Below are 21,181 nucleotides of genomic sequence, written 5' to 3' on the forward strand. Positions count from 1 at the left end.
TTTTTCCCCATTTCTCACTGATTTTTTCCCCCATTTATCACTCCTTTTTCCCCATTTTTCCCCATTTCTCACTGATTTTTTCCGCCATTTTTCATTGATTTTTTCCGCCATTTTTCATGGATGTTTCCCCCAATTTTCATGGATATTTCCTGATTTTCCCCCCCATTTCTCACTGATATTTGCCCCCATTTCTCTCTGAATTATTCCCCCCATTTTTCATGCATTTTCCCGCCCATTAATCACTGATTTTTTCCCCATTTCTCACCGACTTTTCCCCCCATTTCTCACTGATTTTTATCCCCCACTTCTGACTGATTTTTCCCAATTTTTCGTTGATCTTTTTCCCCATTCCTCACCGATTTTTCCCCCATTTCTCTCTGATTTTTCCATCATTTTTCATGGTTTTTCCCCCCCATTTCTCACTGATTTTACCCCCTTTCTCACTGATTTTATTAATGTTTGTATTTCTATTTCTATTTATATTTATTATTATTGTTTTGCATGTTTATGTTTATGTTTATGTTTATGTTTATGTTTATGTTTATATCTATGCAGGTTAACGTTTGTGCATGTTTATGTCTATGTTTATATTTATGCATATTTATTTTTATGCCGGCGAACGCGGGCAGGCGTTTTATGTAAACGCCTATCCGCCGGGGTCCTAGAGAGGCCGCCATCTTGAGCGTGTCGGGACTCTCAAAATGGCGGCTCGGGCGGCACCCCGGCTGACCTGCCAAAAATGGCGGCAGAAAGGGCGGGAAAAAATCAGGACCCCGGTGTGTAGGCATAAGATGCTTGATTACATCGCCGACGCCGATCCGCTCGCCGACAATTTTCCCGGATGTTTCAGAGCGTGCCGACAACGGCCGCGCGGTCCGCGGTGCCGCGGGCGTGAGGGCGCCGGCGGGCGCGGGCAGGCGTTTTATGTAAACGCCTATCCGCCGGGGTCCTAGAGAGGCCGCCATCTTGAGTGTGTCCGCACTCTCAAAATGGCGGCTCGGGCGGCACCCCGGCTGACCTGCCAAAAATGGCGGCAGAAAGGGCGGGAAAAAATCAGGACCCCGGTGTGTAGGCATAAGATGCCTGATTACATCGCCGACGCCGATCCGCTCGCCGACAATTTTCCCGGACGTGTCAGAGCGTGCCGACAACGGCCGCGCGGTCCCCGGTGCCGCGGGCGTGAGGGCGCCGGCGAGCGCGGACAGGCGTTTTATGTAAACGCCTATCCGCCGGGGTCCTAGAGAGGCCGCCATCTTGAGCGCTGCCGCACGGCTGGGTCCCGGCCCGCGGGCCCTTCCGCCATCCTGAGAGGGGCACGGTGCAGTACCCGCCTGTGTCCACACGGCGGCAGCACTGCCGCCCAACTCAGCCCGGCACTGCCGCCCTGTCAGGGACAGACAGAGAAGGGAGAGAGTTCCAAGCACCAGAGTCCCCACCCGTCATAAAATCCTCTCAATGAACGCCCCAAAAAAACCCCGACCCAAACTAAAAATGCCCTGCCTCTGACCAAATGAAAAAAAAACCTTTTATATATATAAATCATCTATTTTTTAATATTTAATTTCTAGTCATAATCTAGACATATTTCATATATTCAATTTAATTGCTATTCTATTTATCATATATACAATATTATTTTATTATTCATTATATACATAGATTTATATTACTAATGTTATTTCTATTTTATCTATATCCATCTATATTTGGAGGTTCATAGTTTTTAATATTATTTCTTTAAAAGCTCTGCCTCTAACCAAATAGAAACAAAAAACTCGATTATTTTAAATTCTATTTGAATATATTTTTCTATTTAGTTTTCATATTTATATCTGTAGATTTATATGTCTATATTGTGTATTCTATATTTATATACTATTTCATGTAGTTTTTACTAGTATATTAATATACTAGATGCTATTTACATTCTATTATAACATACTATTTAATAGAACATATTAAAATCGATAAATTATTTCTATTACATACTACATACATGTATTTTATATTTATATTTTTTTCTATATATTTATACTTACATATATATATGCATATATAGTTATAATAATTTTATGTCAGTATCTATTTTTGCATATTTGTATATTTTTGCCTATATTATTTTCAAAAAACCCTCCTCTAACCAAATAAAAACCAATAAAACATTCCTTTTAAAGTCTGAATATTTATATATTTCTATTTTCATAACATAATATAATGTAATGTAATATATTTATATATTGGTTTCTTATATTTGCTTCTATATTTTTATTCTTTATCTTTTCTATTTACAGTATCTATAAAAAAACCCTACCTCTAGCCAAACACAAGCCAATAAAACATTCCTTTTAGACTATATTTAGCTATTTTTTAAGGTTCTGTTTTTCATGCATTCTACACCCACCCCTCCCTCTCAATGTTCTGGCACCCACCATGACCCCCCCCCATGCCCGACTCACCTGCTCCTCCAGCGCAGCCCGGCTCCCTCTCCCAGGGACCTTGGGGTGCCCCAAACCACGTCGGAGCCCCCCTCAGCCTTTTTTCCTCACCCCAAAGAAGGCACAGAACGACTCCTTTAATGAAGTTGTTTTAACAATTGTAAGGCTAGAGCTTTTGGTATCCACTGCTTGCCATCCCTTGTAAACCAATTATTTTCTTCTTTCTTCTGCAGCTTAATAAACCTCTTTTTTTCCCCATAGTTTTCCAAATGCATGTATTACCGCATATGCATATTTAGAATCAGTAAATATATTTAATGTCTTGTCCTGCTATAATTCACAGGCTCTCACAAGCGTGTGCAGCTCTGCTGTCTGAGCTGACCAGGTGGCTGGTAACCTCCCCCCTTCCTTTAATTGCTTTCCATTCACGATAGAGTATCCTGTAAATCATGAAGAATGGGGGGGAAAAATCAGTGAGAAATGGGGAAAAAAATCCATGAAAAATGGGGGAACAAATCAGTGAGCAACGGGGAAAAGTGGGGAAAAGTTAATTGAGAAATGGGGAAAAAATCAGTGAGAAATGGGGAAAAAAATCCCTGAAGAATGGGGGAAAAAATCAGTGAGAAATGGGGGAAAGTGGGGAAAAAATCCGTGAGAAATGGGGGAAAAATCAGTGAGAAATGGGTGGGGAAATTCCATGAAAAATGGCGAAAGAAATCAGTGAGAAATGGGGAAAAATGGGTAAAAAATCAGTGCGAAATGGGGGGGGGGGGGGGGGGGGAATCAATGAGAAATCGGGGAAAAACATAAGTAAGAAACGGGGGGGGGGAAAAATCCATGAAAAATGGGGAAAAATCAGTGGGAAATGGGGATAAATCTGGAAAAAATCCATGAAAAATGGGGGAAAATATCAGTGAGAAATGGGGGAAAATGGGGAAAAAGTCAGTGAGAAATGGGGAAAAATCAGTGAAAAACGGGGGGAAAACTCCATGAAGAATGGGAAAAAAAAATCAGTGAGAAATGGGGGAAAAAAATCCCTGAAAAATGGGGGGAAATATCAGTGAGAAATGGGAAAAAAATGGGGAAAAAAATCATTGATAAATCGGGGGAAAAATCAATGTGAAAGGGGGGGGAAAATCGGGATCGGGGACGTGGACCGGGACTGGGATCGGGGACCGGGACGGGGAAATGGGACAGGGACCGGGATCGCGGACGGGGACCTGGGACAGGGACCGGAACCGGGATCGGGGACGGGGACTGGAGACAGGGACCGGGACCGGGATTGGGGACTGGGACCAGGACCGTGATCGGGTTCCGGGACGGGGAACTGGGACTGGGACCAGGATCGGGGACCGGAACCGGGGACTGGGACCGGGACCAGGACTGGGGACGGGGACTGGGGACAGTGACCGGGACTGCAATCGGCACCGCCCCCCGAACCGCTCCCGGAACCGCTCCCCGGGCTACCCCGGCACGGCGACCGGGAACGCCCCCGGCACCGCCCCCGGCGCCGCCCCCGGTGCCGCCCCCGGCACTGCCCCGGCACCGCCCCGGGTAGCGCCCCCGGCACCGCCCCCGGGGCGGGCCGCCGAACGCACGCGATGACGCGCGGGGGGCGGGACGGCGCGGGGCGGTGACGCGCTTCATGCCAGGAGCAGGGCCGGGTGCGACGAAGACGGGAGCGGGACGACCCGATACCGCGCGGGGCCGCGGGCCCGTGCGGAGCCCGGCCCGCTGGGTAGGGGCCGCCAATGGCACCGGGGCTTCTGCTTCGGCTTCTGTCCGTGTCGGCGGGGAGGCCCCAGCCAGCGGTGCCCCTCTCCCTCGGCGGCACGGGCGTGGAACTCGGCATCGGGCGCTGCATCGCCGCGGACAGCAGGGGGCGCACGGGTACCGATACTGCCATGGGGCCCGGCGCTGCTCTCCTGCTCCGCCGCCAGGCGGCGCTGCGCTGCCGTCCTGCCGCGCCTCCGGGCACGCTCGGTTTCCTCGGGACCCCGGGCCCCGCCTGTCCCGCCGCTGCGGAGGCGGGGGATGCTTTATGGGACTGCCCGAGCTGGCGGTGCCGGGTCTGGGGCGTTGGGGCGCGCCTTGGGGGGCTGCGGGTGCGCTCGTTTCCTCTTCTGCATGGCCTTCTGTGTGAGCATCTCTCGTTGCGACTGCTCTTGGAGAGTCAAACCCCTCCTCCTAAGTGGTCTCAGGAGCCTGGCAGGGTGAGTTTTGTTTCACAGGGGAAAGGGCCACTGGTCGTGTCCAGAGACCTGTGCACCCAGCCAGGTTTCTGCCTGATAAAATTCCAAATGGATGAGGATTTCTCCCAGCCCCAAGCTGCCCCCACCTGTAACCCTGGCTGCCTTTGGGGTGCCCAAAGCCTCCTCTGTGCAGATCTCAGGAACCTGGGAGGGGTGAACAATGTTGCACAGGGAAAAACCCCACAGATTTTATCTCCGGGCCTGGGGCCAGGAGCAGGCATTTGCGTGCTATAATTCCAGAAGGAGCACGGTGTCTCCCAGACCCAAGCCGCATCCAGCTGTGACCCAGCTGCTCTTGGAGTGCCAAAAGCCTCCTCGTAGCTGATCTCAGGAACCCTGGAAGGGTGAGTTTGGTTTCACAGGGAAAAGGCCTCAGTTTGTGTCCAGAGATCAAATAAGGGACTCTGCTTTTCCTCTAGTTCTCCTTCCTGTTTTCACCTGGGCTACAAGGATGGGCATGGCCTGTATTTCTCATATCAAAGTGATGTTACTAAATTTGTCCAGAAGTTCTGATTGTTATTTTTATTAGTAGTAGTAATTTTCTGATAGAAAACACTCTCATTTTGCCTTTCCCACGTTGTTTCCAGGTGCTGCCCAGGATGGACATCTGTGGTCTCAGACAGTGATTCCCGAGGAGCAAGGAAAGCCTTTTCCTCACCTGCACAGTTCAGGTGGATGGGACAGAATTGGTGTGGCCTGACAAGGCAGGAAAAGCTGTCTGTGTTCTGGAGTGCCTTGAAAGCTTTCTCCGTCAGGTTTGGAAGGGGTTTCTCTTTGGGATTTCTTGTGATGCAGCACCACGGGTATCCCTTTGTGCCAAGTCCAGTGCTAAAGGATTGAAGAACTGACAAGTGGGGTCTGGGATGAAAATGCCTCTAATAAAATTAAGCAAAGAATACAATAAGAGAAATGAGCATCCTTTTAATAGTTAGGAATAAAAATGCTGGAAAAGGGCACTCTGAATTGGTGTCACTTGTCATGGATAAAACCCCAGAGTGAGGAATCAGAGCAGAAGTTGAGAGCTGGAATCCTTCTGCAGTCGACTTAATTTTCTTTTCCTCCTCTCTTTCAGGACAGGAAGAATCACGACTCTCCTGGCATCTTTGCCAAGAGCTGTGGTGTTTGATCAGCCAAAGCCCAGAGGCTTCAGCACCAGAGGTCTGAGCCTGGAGGGCTCCTGGTGCTGCCCGTGCTGTGGGCTATGTCAGAGGATGCAGGGTTCCTCTTTGCCTCCCTGCTGGGATTAACTGCCATGGGAATGTGGGATCTGGGTGAAACTCCAGCTCTCCTGGTGTTCAGGGGAGCAAGGTCTGAGGGACTCCTCTCTGGGGATGTGCGGTGAAGGACTGAATAGTGTGGAAGGAGAGTATTTATAAACTGTATCACTGTTTCTCCCAAAATTGGGGTGGAGCACTGATGGGGGCGGTTGGGTTTGGTCTGGGCCTGTTATTCTTTGTGCAATTTTTAAATTCTCTTGTATGATTTACTGTCCGGTATCTTTCTAACAAAAGCTGACATAAATTTAGATTAAGGATTAGAACTTGGGTCCATTCATTGCAAACATTTGACAAGGCTGGAGGACTGGGGTGGTGACTGCTCTCAGGAAAGGTTACTTATTAATACTGTGTCAGATTTCCCGCAGTGACTGTCAGGCCTGCATGGCTGTGAGTTCGTGCTCTTCTCACTGGGGAAATAAGTTCAGCAAAATTAGAAATGTTAGAAAAATCCAGCCAAAAATTCCACCTCTGTACCCCCTAAGTTTTCCCAGTTTTTCCCAGCTAGGAGCTGCACAGAAGTCAGGCAGGGGAAGTGACAACAGGGAACAGCTGAAAAATTCAAAGGCACAAAGAGGAAAGGGGAAAGGTTTCAGAAAACAATTCTATGGTCTAAGAATAATTTCTGATTCCCTACTGAGAAGAACACGAACTCACAGCCATTCAGGCCTGACAGTCCCCTGCAGTGAGAGCTCAGCACACATCCACAGAGGCAAGTCCAGCATCTTAAATGAAAAAATAAAAATAAAAACCAGGAGAAAAAGGTGATTTCTTTTGCTTCAGAGTTATTTCAAGTTCTTAAAGCCCAAGCAACATTTGCTCTTGATTTTGGTTGGGTGAATCATGAGCAGTGGGCACGGGTCATGCCATTCATTGAGCAGAAAACCCGGGGTCATTTAGAGGGGACACAAGAACTGTTTGTGTAGCGACCTCGGGCTGCAGAGGGGCAGGAGAAAGGCCAAGGGAGCTCCCTGGGGCCACCAGGGCCTGTGGGGAACAGAATGGACGCTTGGATGACCAGTGGAGGTGAGGAGTGGATCTGAGTTCATCTACAGGGAAATAAGGAGGGGATACTCTGGAGTGAAAAGCTGAGGTGATGAGTTCACCCACCTGGGCACGAGTTGTGTTTGCACAAAGTGGGAACAGAGGTGAAGGTCAATCCAAAGTCGATCCTGCTTGACCTCTGAATTCCAGGATAAGTTTTACAAGCTGCCAAATGAGGGAGTAAAAATACACAAAAATGAAACCGAGAGCATTCATGAGGTTCCTGGGAGTCCATTACACTGTTGTCATAGAATTCTTAATGAGTTTTGAGCTTTTAATGACAACAATTCAGTACTTTCTTTGGATTATTCACTGTGTAGGATTTGGGGTTTATCTGGATTTTAAAGGCGTCGTGGTGGCCCTGACACTGCTCAGGAGCTGGTAGGAAAAGCAGGGTCAGAGCTCCTGGCAGGCACAGGGTGTTTTTCCCAGAGTGGACTGTGGAGGAATTGTTTGGGCCTTGGATTGTCCCTCTGGGTGATGCCAGTTGCTGTGATTTGTGTAATTCCATACATTTAACTCCCAATACTTCCCAGCCCAGGAGCTTGAGCTGACAGGGCAGCACACAGATTGTTCTCTGTGCTGTGCCCCGATTTGGGGTTGGCTGTCAGCTTTGCTAGCTCCCGTGAATTATGCCCATAGCCCCGAATTCCCTGCTCAATTCCCACTGCCATAACCTCACAGCGCCTCATGGAGTGGGGATATACTGTGGCAGGAAGCTCAGCAGCATCGGCACAGGGACAGGTGTATATTCCAAAGAATTTGCTGTTTCAAACCCTCATCCCCCAGCCCCGCCGATGTCCCTGGGGGGCACTTGACAGAGTTACCTGGATTTCAGCTGATTTCACCCCCCCGAGCTCGGGCTCCAGGTGATCTTTTCAAGCAGGAGAAGGCAGGGGCCGGAGGCGCTCGTGGCCCGTGCCGAGGCAGTCCCTGGGGCCACGAGAGGACATCTCTCCCTGCAGAATTTCAGTTCTTTCCAGAGCCTCAGCAGTGACAGAGGACAAAGAGGAAGAGGAGGAGGAGGAAGAAGGGGGAGAGGGTTTGAGAGGAGGGGAAGCCCAAATCCGTGCTGTGTGCGGAGCTCCGACAGCACGCTGCAGCCCGCAGCTCAGTGTGAGCACGGGGCAGAGGAGGCGATTTCTGGGCATTCAATCACCCTGAGGCGGGCGCGGCACCGCCCCTACAGCACCGTCCCCAGCACAGCTCGGTACCGCTCCGGGATCACCCGGCCCCGCCCCCGGTGCCGCCCGGGACCACTGGGGACCGCCCCTAAAGCACCGCCCCGGCCCCGCCCGGTCCCGTCCCCGGGACCTCCGTGCCCCGCCTCGCCAAGCCCCGGCTCCGCCCCGAGCCTGCCCGGGCTGCGCCGGGACCATCGCTGGCGGCCCCGCCCCTCTTCCCCGGGCCGAAGCGGGCTGAAGGAGATGTCCGCACGATTGGAAACGCCGCCGAAAATCGCACCCGTGGGATCGGTGTCGGCGTCGTGCGCAGGCATCCCACTAGAGCGAGCGGGCTCCTTGCTGTGCCACCCTCCTTTTGCAGCCAGAGTTAGAAGGTCGGGGAGCGACACCCGAGCCGCCATCTTGGGAGAGGCAGGCGCGCAGTACCGCGCTCTGCCCACAGGGTGGCGCTTGGGAGACAGGCAAGGGATGGAATCAAGGAGTGTCCCAATCCTTGAGGAAATCCCCCTGAATGAACGCCCCAAAAAACCCCGACCAGAACTGAGAAACCTCCTGCCTCTGTATGAGTGCAAAGGGTGTGCAAGGAGTGTGCAAATAGTGTGCATTAGCAATCGATCGGCAGGCATTGGAAAGCGATCGCCGATCTAATCGATCGGCAGGCGCGATCAATCGATCGCCGAGCTAATCGATCGGCAGGCATTAGCAATCCATCGCCGATCTAATCGATCGGCAGGCGCGATCAATCGATCGCCGATCTAATCGATCGGGAGGCGCGATCAATCGATCGCCGATCTAATCGCTCGGCAGGCATTAGCAATCGATCGCCGATCTAATCGATCGGCAGGCATTAGCAATCGATCGCCGATCTAATCGATCGGCAGGCATTAGCAATCGATCGCCGATCTAATCGATCGGCAGGCGCGATCAATCGATCGCCGATCTAATCGATCGGCAGGCATTAGCAATCGATCGCCGATCTAATCGATCGGCAGGCGCGATCAATCGATCGCCGATCTAATCGATCGGCAGGCGCGATCAATCGATCGCCGATCTAATCGATCGGCAGGCACGATCGATCGCCGATCTAATCGATCGGCAGGCATTGGCAATCGCTCGGCAGGCGCGATCAATCGATCGCCGATATAATCGATCGGCACGCATTAGCTATTAATCGCCGATCTGATTTCTTTTCGCCATTTTTCTTGGATTTTTTTCCCCATTTCTCAATGATTTTTTTCCCCCCTTTCTCATGGATTTTTCACCCAATTTTCATGGATTTTTTCCCGATTTTTCCCAATTTCTCTCTGACTTTTTCCCCAATTTCTCACTATTTTTTTTCCCCCATTATTCATGGATTTTTCCCCCCATTTCTCACTGATTATTTCCCCCATTTTTCAAGGATTTTTTTCCCTCATTTTTCATTGATTTTTTTTTCTCATTTTTCCCCATTTCTCACTGATGTTTTCCCCCATTTTTCATGGATTTTTTTCCCATTTCTCACTGATGTTTTCCCCCATTTCTCACTGATTTTTTCCCCATTTCTCACTGATTTTTTCCCATTTCTCACTGATGTTTTCCCCCATTTCGCACTGATTTTCTTCCCCAGGATTGGCCACCACAGCATGAGCGGTGACAGCTCAGCGTACCGCTTGGTGGACGAGGTGAATTCCTGGGACAGGCAGGACCATCCCATCTCCCGCCTGCACCTCTACCTGGGCAGGAGGGGCAGGTGGGATGAGCAGCAGGAGCAGGCCTGGAGAGAGAGCTCCCAGAAAATGGTCATTCTGGGGCGGATTTATGGGATTTCGGGGCATTTATGGGGTTTCGGGCTGGGAAATATTCGGTGTTTTGAGGTGGTGTCTTTAGGGTTTGAGGGGGGGGGATTTATGGGGTTTTGGGGTGGGAACTACTCGGAAATTTTGGGGGAGGAATCCATGGGGTCTGGGGAGAGAAATCATTGGGATTCTGGGGAAGGATCGCTGGGATTTTAGTTTCGAAGTTTGGGGGTTTTGGGGTGGGAAATATTTGGTGTTTTGGGGTGGAGTCCTTAAGGTTTGAGGAGGGGAATTTATGGGATTTTTTGGATGGAAAGCTTAAGGATTTTGGGGTGGGAAATACTCGGCATTTTGGGGAAGAATCCCTGGGATCTGGGGAGCGAAATTGTTGGGATTCTAGGTGGAGAAAACCTGGGATTTGAGGGGGGAATTTATGGGATTTTGGGGTGGGAAATATTCGGAATTTTGGAGAGGAATCTCTGGGGTTTGAGGGGGGAATTTGTGGGATTCTGGGATGGGAAGTTTAAGGATTTTGGGGTAGGAAATATTAGGAATTTTGGGGAAGAAATCCTGAGATTTGAGGAGAGAATTTATGGGATTTTGGAGCCATGTTGTGGTTGTGGGGAAGTATCACTGGGATTTGGGGAGGGAAATTTTTGGTGTTCATGGACAGGAGAGCTTTGGCATTTAGGAGAAGGGGCCCTGGGATTTTTTGAGAGATCCCAAAGATTTTGAGCTGGGATTTTTTTTTTTTTTTTTTTTTTTTTTTTTTTTTTTTTTTGGTGGGGGGGGAGGTGGGTGGGCGGTGGGCAAATATCTGGAATCTGGGGATGCAAAACCACGGGGATTTTTGGGTTGAATAACCAAGATTCTGCGCCAGGATTTCATCGAAGTGAAAACCCCAATTCCCCGCAAAACCGCGCAGGATTTGAGGCAGGAATCTGCCGGTTTGGGGGGCTGGGAAAGGAGGGATTCCTGGAATTCCCGTAATTCCAGAGCTGGGGAATTGCCGCAGGTGCTGGAGGCCTTCGAGCAGGCGGAGCGGGAGGCGAAGCCGCCGCCTCACCTGCTCTTCTCCAACCTTTACCTGGAGATGCCCCCGCGGCTGCGGCGGCAGCGGGAGGAGCTGGAGCGGCACCGGGAGACCTACGGGGAGCACGACCCGCTCCAGCAGTTCGAGAAGTGACCCCGGAATCCCCGGGAAAATCCCCCCGAAATTCCCCGGGCGCTCCCAAATTTACACCGAACACCCCCCCACACACACACCCCAAAATCCCCTGGAATCCCAGAGCAGCTTCTCCCAGAAGTGATCCCAAAGTTCCCCTTGAACCCCCCCCCAAAAAATCAACCCTGACCCCCCAGAATCCCCTCCGACCCCCCAAAAATCCTCCCGGACCCCGCCAATAAATGGAATTTTGGAGAGGAAGAGCCTCGGAATTTTGGGGAGGGGACCCTGGGATCCGCGGGATTTTGGAGAGAAATCTCTGGGAATTTTTCAGGGAGCGATCCCGAAAAAAATTGAGGGTTCTGGGGAACACCCTAAAAAAATCCCAAATCCACGGGAAATTAATGGATATTTTTGAGAGGGGGATCCCAAAAAATCCACAAATCCATGGGAAAAAAAGGATTTTATTTAGTGGGGGGGGCGGGGGGGGTTGTCCCAAAATCCCCAATTCCTTGGGAAATGAGGGATTTTATTTAGGGAGGTGTCCATGGGAATAAAAAAAAAATCCCAAATGAAAATTATAAGAAAACAACTCTAGATATAAAAGAATTCTATCTTTTAAAAATATTTAATTTATATTCCAGTTCATAACCTATACGTATTTTATAGATTCAATTTAATTTCCATTATGATGTACCACATATACAATATTATTACTCATTATATATATATCTTTATATTCCTAATATTTTTATTTTATGTGTAAATTTTTATGTATTTTTATGTTTATATTTTTAGTCTTATTTATAAACCCTACCTCTAACGAAATAGAAAGAAAAACTCCCTTTATTTTGAACTCTATTTAAATATATTTTTTTACTTACAGTTTTCATATTGATATCTGTACTTTATATTCATATATCTATACTATGTATATTGTATCTTAAAATATACTATAACAATATATGTACAATAATATTTATATTAAATACCATATATGTACTTATTTTTATTTCTATTTCATATCTATACTTATATATATTTAGATACGCATATATATTTATAATCTGATGTCCGTATATATTTATTGCATTTTTGTCTATCTTTCTGTTTCTATTCTCTCTGTAAAACCCAACCTGACATCAAATAAAAACCAATCATACAACTTCCATTTACTTAAGACTCCCCCCAAATAAAGAAAGCCAAGGAGAGCAGTTCCCGTTTCAGTGCCTTTATTGGTTAAGCCAGCTCCGGGCCGGAGCCCCACGCGTCTCCTGCACCCCCCACCGAGCGATGCCAACCACGGCAGATTCAGCTCTGGGGGGGCAGCGCAAGCCCCCTCCCCACCCGAGGGCCGCCGCACCCAGAGCCCGGGCCCTGCTCCAGGGCTGTCATGGCTATCGGGCGCTGTTCAGATCACGGTGACAAGGCAGCAGCGTTCTTCTTGTTGATGGCATCTCCGGCACTGCTTTTCTTACTTGGCAGGGCCATTTTTAGTTTTCTGTGTTACACTGGCTCGTTGGTTTTAGGGGTTTTTGTCACTGAGTTGTGTCCCATGAGCACCTGCGGTTTTCTGATTTGCCAGGCACCGTTCAGGGCAAGGCAATTCCAGGGAGTGGGAGTCAGACCAGAACAACGGCAACAATTAACATCAAAACGGGGAGCTTTCCACAGCTAACAGAACATTAACAGAACAAAGAGGAGCTTGTTTGTAACACATACTATTTTCATATTTCTATTTTCATATTTATAATTCATATTTATACATATTCTTTTATTTGCATTATTTATATTCTAGAATCTATATTTCATATAGATTAATCTGGAGATGTTTTATATCGATACAAATATAGCTATATTTTTATATTTTTATTTTTCTATTCTTTATATGTTTACCCTGAACATAGAATTCTTTTCTCCTAATAATGCAGGAAACCTAGCAGAAACAACCAACCACCACTTAGAAACCTGGCAGCAGTTTGAATGCCAAAGGCCTCCTCAAAACTGGACTCAGTGACACCTGATAGGATGAATTATGTTTCCCGGAGAAAAAGATTTCATCCCAAGGGTTTGGGGACCCCGAAATGTCCCCAGGGCGATTTTGGGACCCCGGGCCGGGCCGGCTGTCTCGAGATGTCACCATGGTGGCCGCGGATGTCGCGATAGTCGCAAGGCCAGGCCGCGATGTCGCCAACAGCGAGGGGCGCGTGGGGAGGGGAAGTAAAAACCAAAATCACCCCCAAAAAATCCCAAAATCGCCCCAAAAAAAACCCCAAAAAATCTCCCAAATCACCCCCAAATAAACCGCCTAAAATCTCCTAAATTACAAAAAGAATCCCCAAAATTCCCCCCAAAAAATCACAAAACTCCCCAGAAAAATCCCCCCATATTCCCCAAAATTAAAAATCCCTCAAAAATCAAAAAAAATTAAAAAAAAAATCTCCCCAAAAAATCCTCCAAAAATCAAAAAAATGCCCCCCCAAATTCACTCAAATCGCCTGAAAAATCAAAAAAATCCCCCCGAATCTTCCCCAAAATTTCCAAAAAATCCCCAAAAAATCACCCCAAAATCAGCCGAAATCTCCTCTAAGAAAACCTAAAAATTCCCCAAAAAAAACCAAAAAAATTCTCCAAGAAATTCCCAAATTGTCCTGAGAAATCCCAAAAATCTCCCCCCAAAAAATCCCCAAAATATTCCAAAAAAATCCCAAAATTCCCCAGAGAAATCCTAAAAATGTCCCCCAAAAATAAAATCCCCTCAAAATCCCCTAAAATCCCCTCCAAAATCCCCAGAAAACTCCCAAAAAAATCCCAAAACTGCCCCCAAAATCCCCTGAAAAATCCCCCCAAATTCCCAAAAATTAAAAAAAAAAAAATACCCCCCAAAAAATCCAAAAAAATCCCCCGAAAAATTCCCCCAAAATCCAAAAATTCCCCCAAAATCCCCCCAAAATTTCCCTCAAAATTCCCCAATTCTCATTCCCAGATTTCTCCATTCCCGGGATTTTGGCATTAGGTTCCCATCATTCGTTTCCATCATTCATTCCCATCATTCCCATCATTCATTCCCATCATTCATTCCCACCATTCATTCCCGTCATTCCCATCATCACCTCTGTGCTGTGCCCCGATTTGGGGTTGGCTGTCAGCTTTGCTAGCTCCCGTGAATTATGCCCATAGCCCCGAATTCCCTGCTCAATTCCCACTGCCATAACCTCACAGCGCCTCATGGAGTGGGGATATACTGTGGCAGGAAGCTCAGCAGCATCGGCACAGGGACAGGTGTATATTCCAAAGAATTTGCTGTTTCAAACCCTCATCCCCCAGCCCCGCCGATGTCCCTGGGGGGCACTTGACAGAGTTACCTGGATTTCAGCTGATTTCACCCCCCCGAGCTCGGGCTCCAGGTGATCTTTTCAAGCAGGAGAAGGCAGGGGCCGGAGGCGCTCGTGGCCCGTGCCGAGGCAGTCCCTGGGGCCACGAGAGGACATCTCTCCCTGCAGAATTTCAGTTCTTTCCAGAGCCTCAGCAGTGACTTATGCAAGTTCTTTTCCCTCAGGAAGGGGATGGACATCCCTGCCTTCAGTGCACCTCCAATGGGACCCACCTGCAAAAGCTTTCCATCCCTTCTGCACTTCCAGCTGGCTCCCTGAAAAACTCCTACCTTCATCTAAACAAAACTTCATCCCACCCAAACCTTTGATTTTAAGGCATCTCTGCAGGCTGTTGGTTGGGATTTAACATCGGTGAGAGAAGAGTGCCTTGGCTTTAAGGCTGCTGCTGGATGATGGCCTCAGGCTGGAAGGGAAGGGATTCGGGGAGGCCAGGACATACCTGGCAGCTGCATGGGAGCTCTGGGAGGTCAGAACCGGGAATCGCTGGCTGAGCTCCTCTGCAGGCAGCCCGTGCTGCCACCACCAGGAAATGCCAACTGTTCACTGGGGGACTCTTGGGCTGTCGGTGGCCTCTGTCCAGGCTGAAACATCTCCGGGTGCCTGTTCAGAGCAGCCCCTGACCCTGAACCTACACTGACCCTGACCCTGACTTTAACCCTGATCCCGGACCCTGACCCCTGACCTTGACCCTGACCCTGGCCTTTGACTTTTGACCCCCTGACCTTTGACCTCTGACCCTTGACCTTTGACCCGTGAACTTTGACCCTTGACCTTTTACCTTTGATCCCTTGTCACATGTGCATGCTGTGCAGAACCTGGAGATACTGACTGAAGAGAGACTTGTTTATCCAAAACAGACATAGTCCTTTGCATGGTTTATTCACATGATCAGTCTTTGGTCACTTACACTGGTTTAAGAATTCAGTCATCACATTCGGCAATCAGTTATTGGGAACATATTCTGACAAGTTTTGACTGACTGGCAAAGTTAAAAGAGGATCCATGTGGGACCAGGAAAAACCTAAGCAAAGAAAAGGGGAATTTTCTAGCTCTACAATCAGCTCCATGCCAAGTAGACTGCAGGAAATAATGAATAGTCACTGTTGCCTATTTTAACTGCTGTGATATTTCTCATGCTCAGGGGAGAGAGTGTTAGGCATTGCAAAGCCATCCTTGTCACATCCTTCATTTTAAAAGAAGTGTGTTTTGTGGAAGAGGCACAAATTAATAATTTCCATCATTTTCCCCTCTCCTGCCTCAAAGCACTTCAGACAAACTGGCCTTTTCCAATAGAAATTCCTTTTAACCAAAGTGTCCTAAGTAGCTGTTCTTGTAAATAGAGAACTGAGATATCAGAGCATAGTAACAATAGTCTCATCCTAGTCTATTAAGGTCTTGAATGTAGCTTGATATCCATCTCAGGCACCACTATACAGGGGCTGGAAAAATAGTGTTATCCCTCTTTTAAAATGGTTAAGCTCTGGAATGAAGGCAACCAGAGAGAGGGGTTTTTTTTCAGAATTTCAAAATCAGCATCTTGTTTACATGAGAAACTAAGTAAGGGTCTTACCACTCCCTTTCCAGGGATAAGTCATATATGGGTAATTAGTTTCTGTACCTCTTGTAAATACATTGAGAGGAGCCTAAATTTTCTCTTTAGTTGATAGCGCTATTAAAGAGAATTGGTCCAGAAAGAAAGGTTTGAAAATGTCTCTATTTCTACAATTTAATTTATTTTTCCTCCTTTTGCCTGAGAAGTTTTAAAGCCAAATGCCTGATTATCGTTTTTCCAATTGGGAATGTCATACAGCATTGGTGGACTCACTGCCAGTGACAGCTATCAACGCAGCTTAAATGTCTCATACCGGGTACTCAGAGCTAAGTCTTAACCCTTAGAGTTATTTAGTTTAATATTTTTTTTTAAATGTTGAGCAATTTGCCATCTAGCTGAAGCACTGCTCCAATTTACCGGGTTTTTTTTCATTAATTGGTATATAATACTCGAAGGCAGACGGCACATTCATGTAAAGCAGAATGTAACAAAGGAAGGAATCTAACGCAGTCCTCTTGTTACTTTGTTTTGCTACTAAACCCTTATGACAGTTCTCCTTCTGACACATGCCTCATTGTTTAGCATACAAATTCATTATTTCCACTGTAATCTTGGTGGGTTTTGGCACAGGTATAGAAAAGGCTTGTGCTCAAGCCAAGCAGTAAATAACTGAACTAGGAATCTTGAGAACTGATGTCAATAATTTCATGGCCATTTCAAAGCTCTTTTTGTGTTGAACCTAAGCATGAGACCTCCATTCTTTTATTAGCTCTCCTGAGAGAGATAGTATTGTTAATATTCATCTTCCTCTGATATGATTTGGTTTCAGAGACTCCATGGGAACCAGCCAGATTAGAATAATAAAATCATAGTAAATTGCTTGTGGCAAAAATTGTATATAAGGCTCCTCTAATACATACTTTTCAGTCTCTGGACAGCAACAAAAACATGATAACTGAATTAGACTTTTAACAAGATTTTGACAATTGATGAAGCAAATACTACCTTTAAAACAAAAAGTTCCTTTCCCCTCTCCTTATTATGTCTGAGCTGTCAACAGAGAAATCTGGCCCACCTCCTTCATGAATTAGTCTCTCTATTTATGTATTGCCTTCCTTAGTGTTCCCATTCACTACAAACCTAGCCAACCCAGTTAATTTTGTTCCAGCATTATTAAAATCATTATTACCATTGCAAATGTTTCCAAGGGAGATAATATTAATAACAGTCTCTCCCATCGGATCCTGTCAGTTCCTGGGGTGATTAATATCCCTGTCTGCAAGAAGCATTCTAGGGTTTAGAGAGGGCATATTGCTTGACTCACAGGCTATTATTCTTCATGGTGTGTGATGAGTTCATTGTGATTCTGCTATTATTGCAGATAATACACCTTACAACTTGAGATACCTCATAAAGGAGTTAGGAATAAGATAAAATTCAGATAGATTCACATCTAAGAAATGAGACAACCTTACAGAAAGATCTTAAGCTGTTTTGTCCTCTTCATTCACCATGTCACATCCCCACTGACTGTTGCTGTCATCCTTTTCCTACCGAGGATGCAGATGGATGCTGCACTTCTCTGTGTATGGCCAGTGATGAACATCTTTGCAAGGATGATCGATCACAGGCAGTCTGCTGGTTCCAAAGCACCATGGGCTCCTAACAATCTTTTTCTACATAAATGTGTGGGGAGCTGCTATTCTATTTTGAGACAAGTCATTTCAACTCCTTGGCAAGAATTGTCTAGGAAGAATCGAGATCAGTTTTTATTTTCATGGAAATAACTGTAATCTGGATTTTCCCAGGAAGCCTTGTGATCCACTCTAACTTGCATGATACAGACTTGAGTGGAGCAATCTTTATTTTGAACACAAACTGCCAACAGAATCTGTTCCAGAATGCTCAATGAAAGCTGCACTTCAATTCAAAGATTATAAATAGCACATGGGTTCAACAGAAAGTTGCAAGGGCAAACCCAAGGGCAAATTTTGCTTCCATAAAGTCTGATCTATGCCATTAACAATGGCTGGTCTGATTTTCAAGTCTAAAGCAAATGTCCGGAAAGATTTGTCTTCTCAACATCAAAGCTAACTTGGTGGCTTTGGAGCATAGGTTGCAGATTATTTACATCACCTGTTTCCCAAGTGTTTTCCCTCAAAAATTCTTATGGAAGAAGTCAAACCTTCCTGTCATTATGGGGTCAAAGCTGCACAGGAAATTAATCAGGGAATCAGGAGTGTAGGGTGGATTGCCATTCAGTGACAAGCTCGACACAGATATTGAACTCCTTAGGTACCCAAAAGAAAATTCACTGCTTTGCAACACAAGATACAAGACAGCAGCAGCAGAAATGACCTCTTTAAGAATAAAGGACTCACTAACACCCCTCTTGGATATTTGCCCCTATAGACAAGTGCAAAAATGTCAGTGAAACAGTTTCCCCTACAACCCTGCAGCAGAATGCAAGCTGTGACCTTTGGGTCACGTGTCCAGCAAGGGGGAGGTGTCAGGGAGTGGAGGATGGAGTGGAGGATGGAGTGGAGGATGGAGTGGAGGATGGAGTGGAGGATGGAGTGTCAGAGACCAGTCATGATAGAGCACTATAGGGGCTGAGGGCTGTACGACTCCATGCTTTGGATAGGCTGGCCCTACGAGATACTCTCTAAGCTACAACAGACAGCCAATCTACTCCAAACATGGATGTAAGAGAGGTATTCAAACAACAGTGACTTGTTAATTCTAGATGCCTTTGCCAACAATTGCACCTGAATGGTTATCTTTATTTAATTTTTTTGAAGATAATATATTAGACAAAAAGTGAAACTTAATGTGAACTATTAGATTTACTCAGGTCTGACAAATTGGCTTAAATATAAATCTAAGAGGAAGACCTCTCTGAAAAACATGGAAAAAAACACCAAAACTTTCAATGCCTTTTAAATAAACCAAAAGACCTTAAAAACCAAAAAATGTTTCTTCGCAGTGTTCCCCCAGACAAATGTTTTCAACTCCTCATTTTGAAGATTTTTCCTTTTAATAAAAAATTGCATAAAATAAAAAAATCAAGCTTTCCATTCAAATTTTAAAAAAGAAACTTTGGATGGATTTTGAGATTACCTCTTCTGAGCTAGACTTCTGCTCTTGCCCAAAATTAGTTAGCATTACTTTAGCTTGAGTGAAACCAATCTTCTACATATCCTCTTCATAGGTTTTTAGACAAAACACTAAACTGAAAAATAAGTTTGGCGAACTGCACCAGCGATCTTAATGAAGTAGTAAAGCTCTCAAATACATTAATTGTATGAATTTATTCGGCACAATCATACCAAGATTAATATTTCACCAAAACCAGTGTGGAAAAGAATGAGAAATCTATTTACTGAAGACAACTAAAGTGACTGTTTGCATTTTACAACTTTCCACTACTGAACTAGAAGCACATGGTCACATTTCCAGTCTGGGATACACTTCTGTAGTTTGATTGTGAACTCTTGGAAAACTAGGGCTTATTATACAGACACTAAGGCTTATAATACAAACCCTGAATATTCAGTGAATAAAATTCAGCATCAAACACAAAATCAATTAAAATCAGGAGACATATGTCCAATAGAGATGGTCTGGTCACTGGTACAAGGCATCAGCTTTCTGGACTGCAAGGAGGACTCTAAGCAAAGCACTCTATGTAACAGGCAACAGAGAAACTGTGTAGCTGGGCTGTCCGTGCAGGCTGTCCAGAACATGAAGGGCTATGTTGGTAAGGGACAAAAAAGCTGGAAGACACTGCATCCACTTTCAAGTGACTTACAGGATATATGGGCAAAACCTGTTCCTAGGACAAAGTTGTTCAGTGTTTTGTATTGCTGCACAACTTATTCCATAGGTAGACATAGAGTCAATTTCCCATTAAAGAGATTACAGCTAGCCCTGGATGTTGAAACGCAGAGCCAGCAGGGTTTACACTCCCTTGAATCATTTATGAGAGTTCACCTAAATACAGTCCTTACTGTTTGGAAAAGTGTAGTCTCTTTAGAAAAAAACATGCTTAAGGATTGAGTTGTTTTGTTTGTGGTTTTGGTTGGCTGGGTTGGGGGTATTTTTGTCATGGATAAATTTCTGACATGTATTATTTGAATATTTCCCCAATAAATCATCTTTATTGCACTCCTCACATCAGCATGCCGGATCAGGTCATAACCTGAACACCTGAGTCACATCCAGGCTGACAAATCCTTTTGAACCTGCACAAACCTGCAGAAATCACAGATATGTCTCTTCAGTCCAACAAAGTGCCTCATTCACAGGGATGCTCATTAACTGTTTCTTCAGGCTCTTTAAACAATGCATGTTGCTGGATTTTGGGACTTGGCGGAATTCTATGCCTGACCTGCCTCATCATCTACTACAGGCAAAACAAGGGGATACCAAAAGGTTCCTATTTAATCCCTACAGCAGGTTTTTCCTTTGCAGAGGTACACAGACAGTTGGATATCCGTTACTGTCACACCACATGTGAAGCGCTCCTTGGGAATCTAAATTAGCTAAACTAACTTAGCTTGGAAATCTAACATGAATCATATGTCCATTGATCTTCTACAAGAAGAGAACTGTCCTTAACAGAGTTGAAGCAAGCTAAATTTGGACATCAAAATTGGATCAAAGAGTTCCTGTATGCTGTGCTTGGGCTCAGGGTAAGAAGGAGGTCCGAGGTTCTCTACAGCCACTGTACCTAAGCTCATCTTTCTGGTGATGGAGGCTGGCCATGCTCCTCCTTCAGTCTCAACTATAGCTGTATGTCTAAGGTACAGATATTTGCATCTTGCCCTATTTCCTCATCTGAGGCTAAGCCCAAGCCTTCAGTCTCAATATCTTGACTTAACAAGATTGACTTAATAAATCTTCACAAGTCATTAACTTACTATATTCAGCCAATGTGTTTCATTATGTTTCATATGAGCCTGTCATGACTATAAATTAAAAATCATGCAGCTTTGTTTTGTATCTCTGTCAGCACACTCCGCAGTAGTGTATCACTTGTCATGTGAGAGGCATGAAAGAGATATAAAATGCCTCTCCCTGAAGATCACCACAAGCAAACCACA

General features: G+C 46.0%; 2 protein-coding genes and 1 long non-coding RNA gene across 6 annotated transcripts; 2 read left to right on the forward strand and 1 right to left on the reverse strand.

Moving 5' to 3' along the window:
- Positions 1 to 2,552: 2,552 nt before the first annotated feature.
- On the reverse strand, positions 2,553 to 8,231 carry LOC148222446 (uncharacterized). The gene is made up of 4 exons (XR_015805935.1): positions 7,833 to 8,231; positions 7,072 to 7,170; positions 5,346 to 5,531; positions 2,553 to 2,875 (listed from the first exon to the last, which is right to left on the reverse strand). It is a non-coding gene; the product is annotated as an uncharacterized LOC148222446 (long non-coding RNA).
- On the forward strand, positions 4,004 to 6,729 carry LOC148222447 (uncharacterized). Of its 4 annotated transcripts, none has more exons than XR_015805933.1 (3): positions 4,004 to 4,173; positions 5,275 to 5,442; positions 5,760 to 6,729. XR_015805933.1 is itself a non-coding variant. In XM_088171202.1 (2 exons), the coding sequence occupies exons 1-2, from the start codon at positions 4,187 to 4,189 to the stop codon at positions 5,311 to 5,313; spliced, it is 501 nt and encodes a 166-aa protein (XP_088027328.1). In that variant the 5' UTR covers positions 4,074 to 4,186; the 3' UTR covers positions 5,314 to 5,591. The 4 variants fall into 4 exon arrangements, 1 of the variants encoding a protein (XP_088027328.1); XR_015805932.1 differs by having other exon boundaries at positions 4,063 to 4,648; XR_015805934.1 differs by having other exon boundaries at positions 4,069 to 5,031.
- Positions 8,232 to 9,811: 1,580 nt separating the features above from the next.
- LOC148222448 (2-oxoisovalerate dehydrogenase subunit alpha, mitochondrial-like) lies at positions 9,812 to 11,186 on the forward strand. The gene is made up of 2 exons (XM_088171763.1): positions 9,812 to 10,042; positions 10,833 to 11,186. Exons 1-2 carry the CDS (start codon positions 9,812 to 9,814, stop codon positions 11,148 to 11,150), a joined length of 549 nt encoding a protein of 182 aa, XP_088027889.1. The 3' UTR covers positions 11,151 to 11,186.
- The last annotated feature ends 9,995 nt before the right edge of the window (positions 11,187 to 21,181 follow it).

This window comes from Sturnus vulgaris, chromosome 11 (assembly GCF_052056855.1).
Source record: "Sturnus vulgaris isolate bStuVul1 chromosome 11, bStuVul1.hap1, whole genome shotgun sequence".
Classification (NCBI taxonomy): Eukaryota; Metazoa; Chordata; class Aves; order Passeriformes; family Sturnidae; genus Sturnus; species Sturnus vulgaris.

Excerpts from the sequence above, each read along its gene's own strand:
- LOC148222447 (XM_088171202.1), top strand. The coding sequence starts at position 4,187 with ATGGCACCGGGGCTTCTGCTTCGGCTTCTGTCCGTGTCGGCGGGGAGG. Across the intron at positions 4,649-5,274 it reads GGTCTCAGGAGCCTGGCAGG|GTGCTGCCCAGGATGGACAT; the intron begins GTGAGTTTTGTT and ends CGTTGTTTCCAG.
- LOC148222448 (XM_088171763.1), top strand. The coding sequence starts at position 9,812 with ATGAGCGGTGACAGCTCAGCGTACCGCTTGGTGGACGAGGTGAATTCC. Across the intron at positions 10,043-10,832 it reads GAAATATTCGGTGTTTTGAG|ATTCTGCGCCAGGATTTCAT; the intron begins GTGGTGTCTTTA and ends TGAATAACCAAG.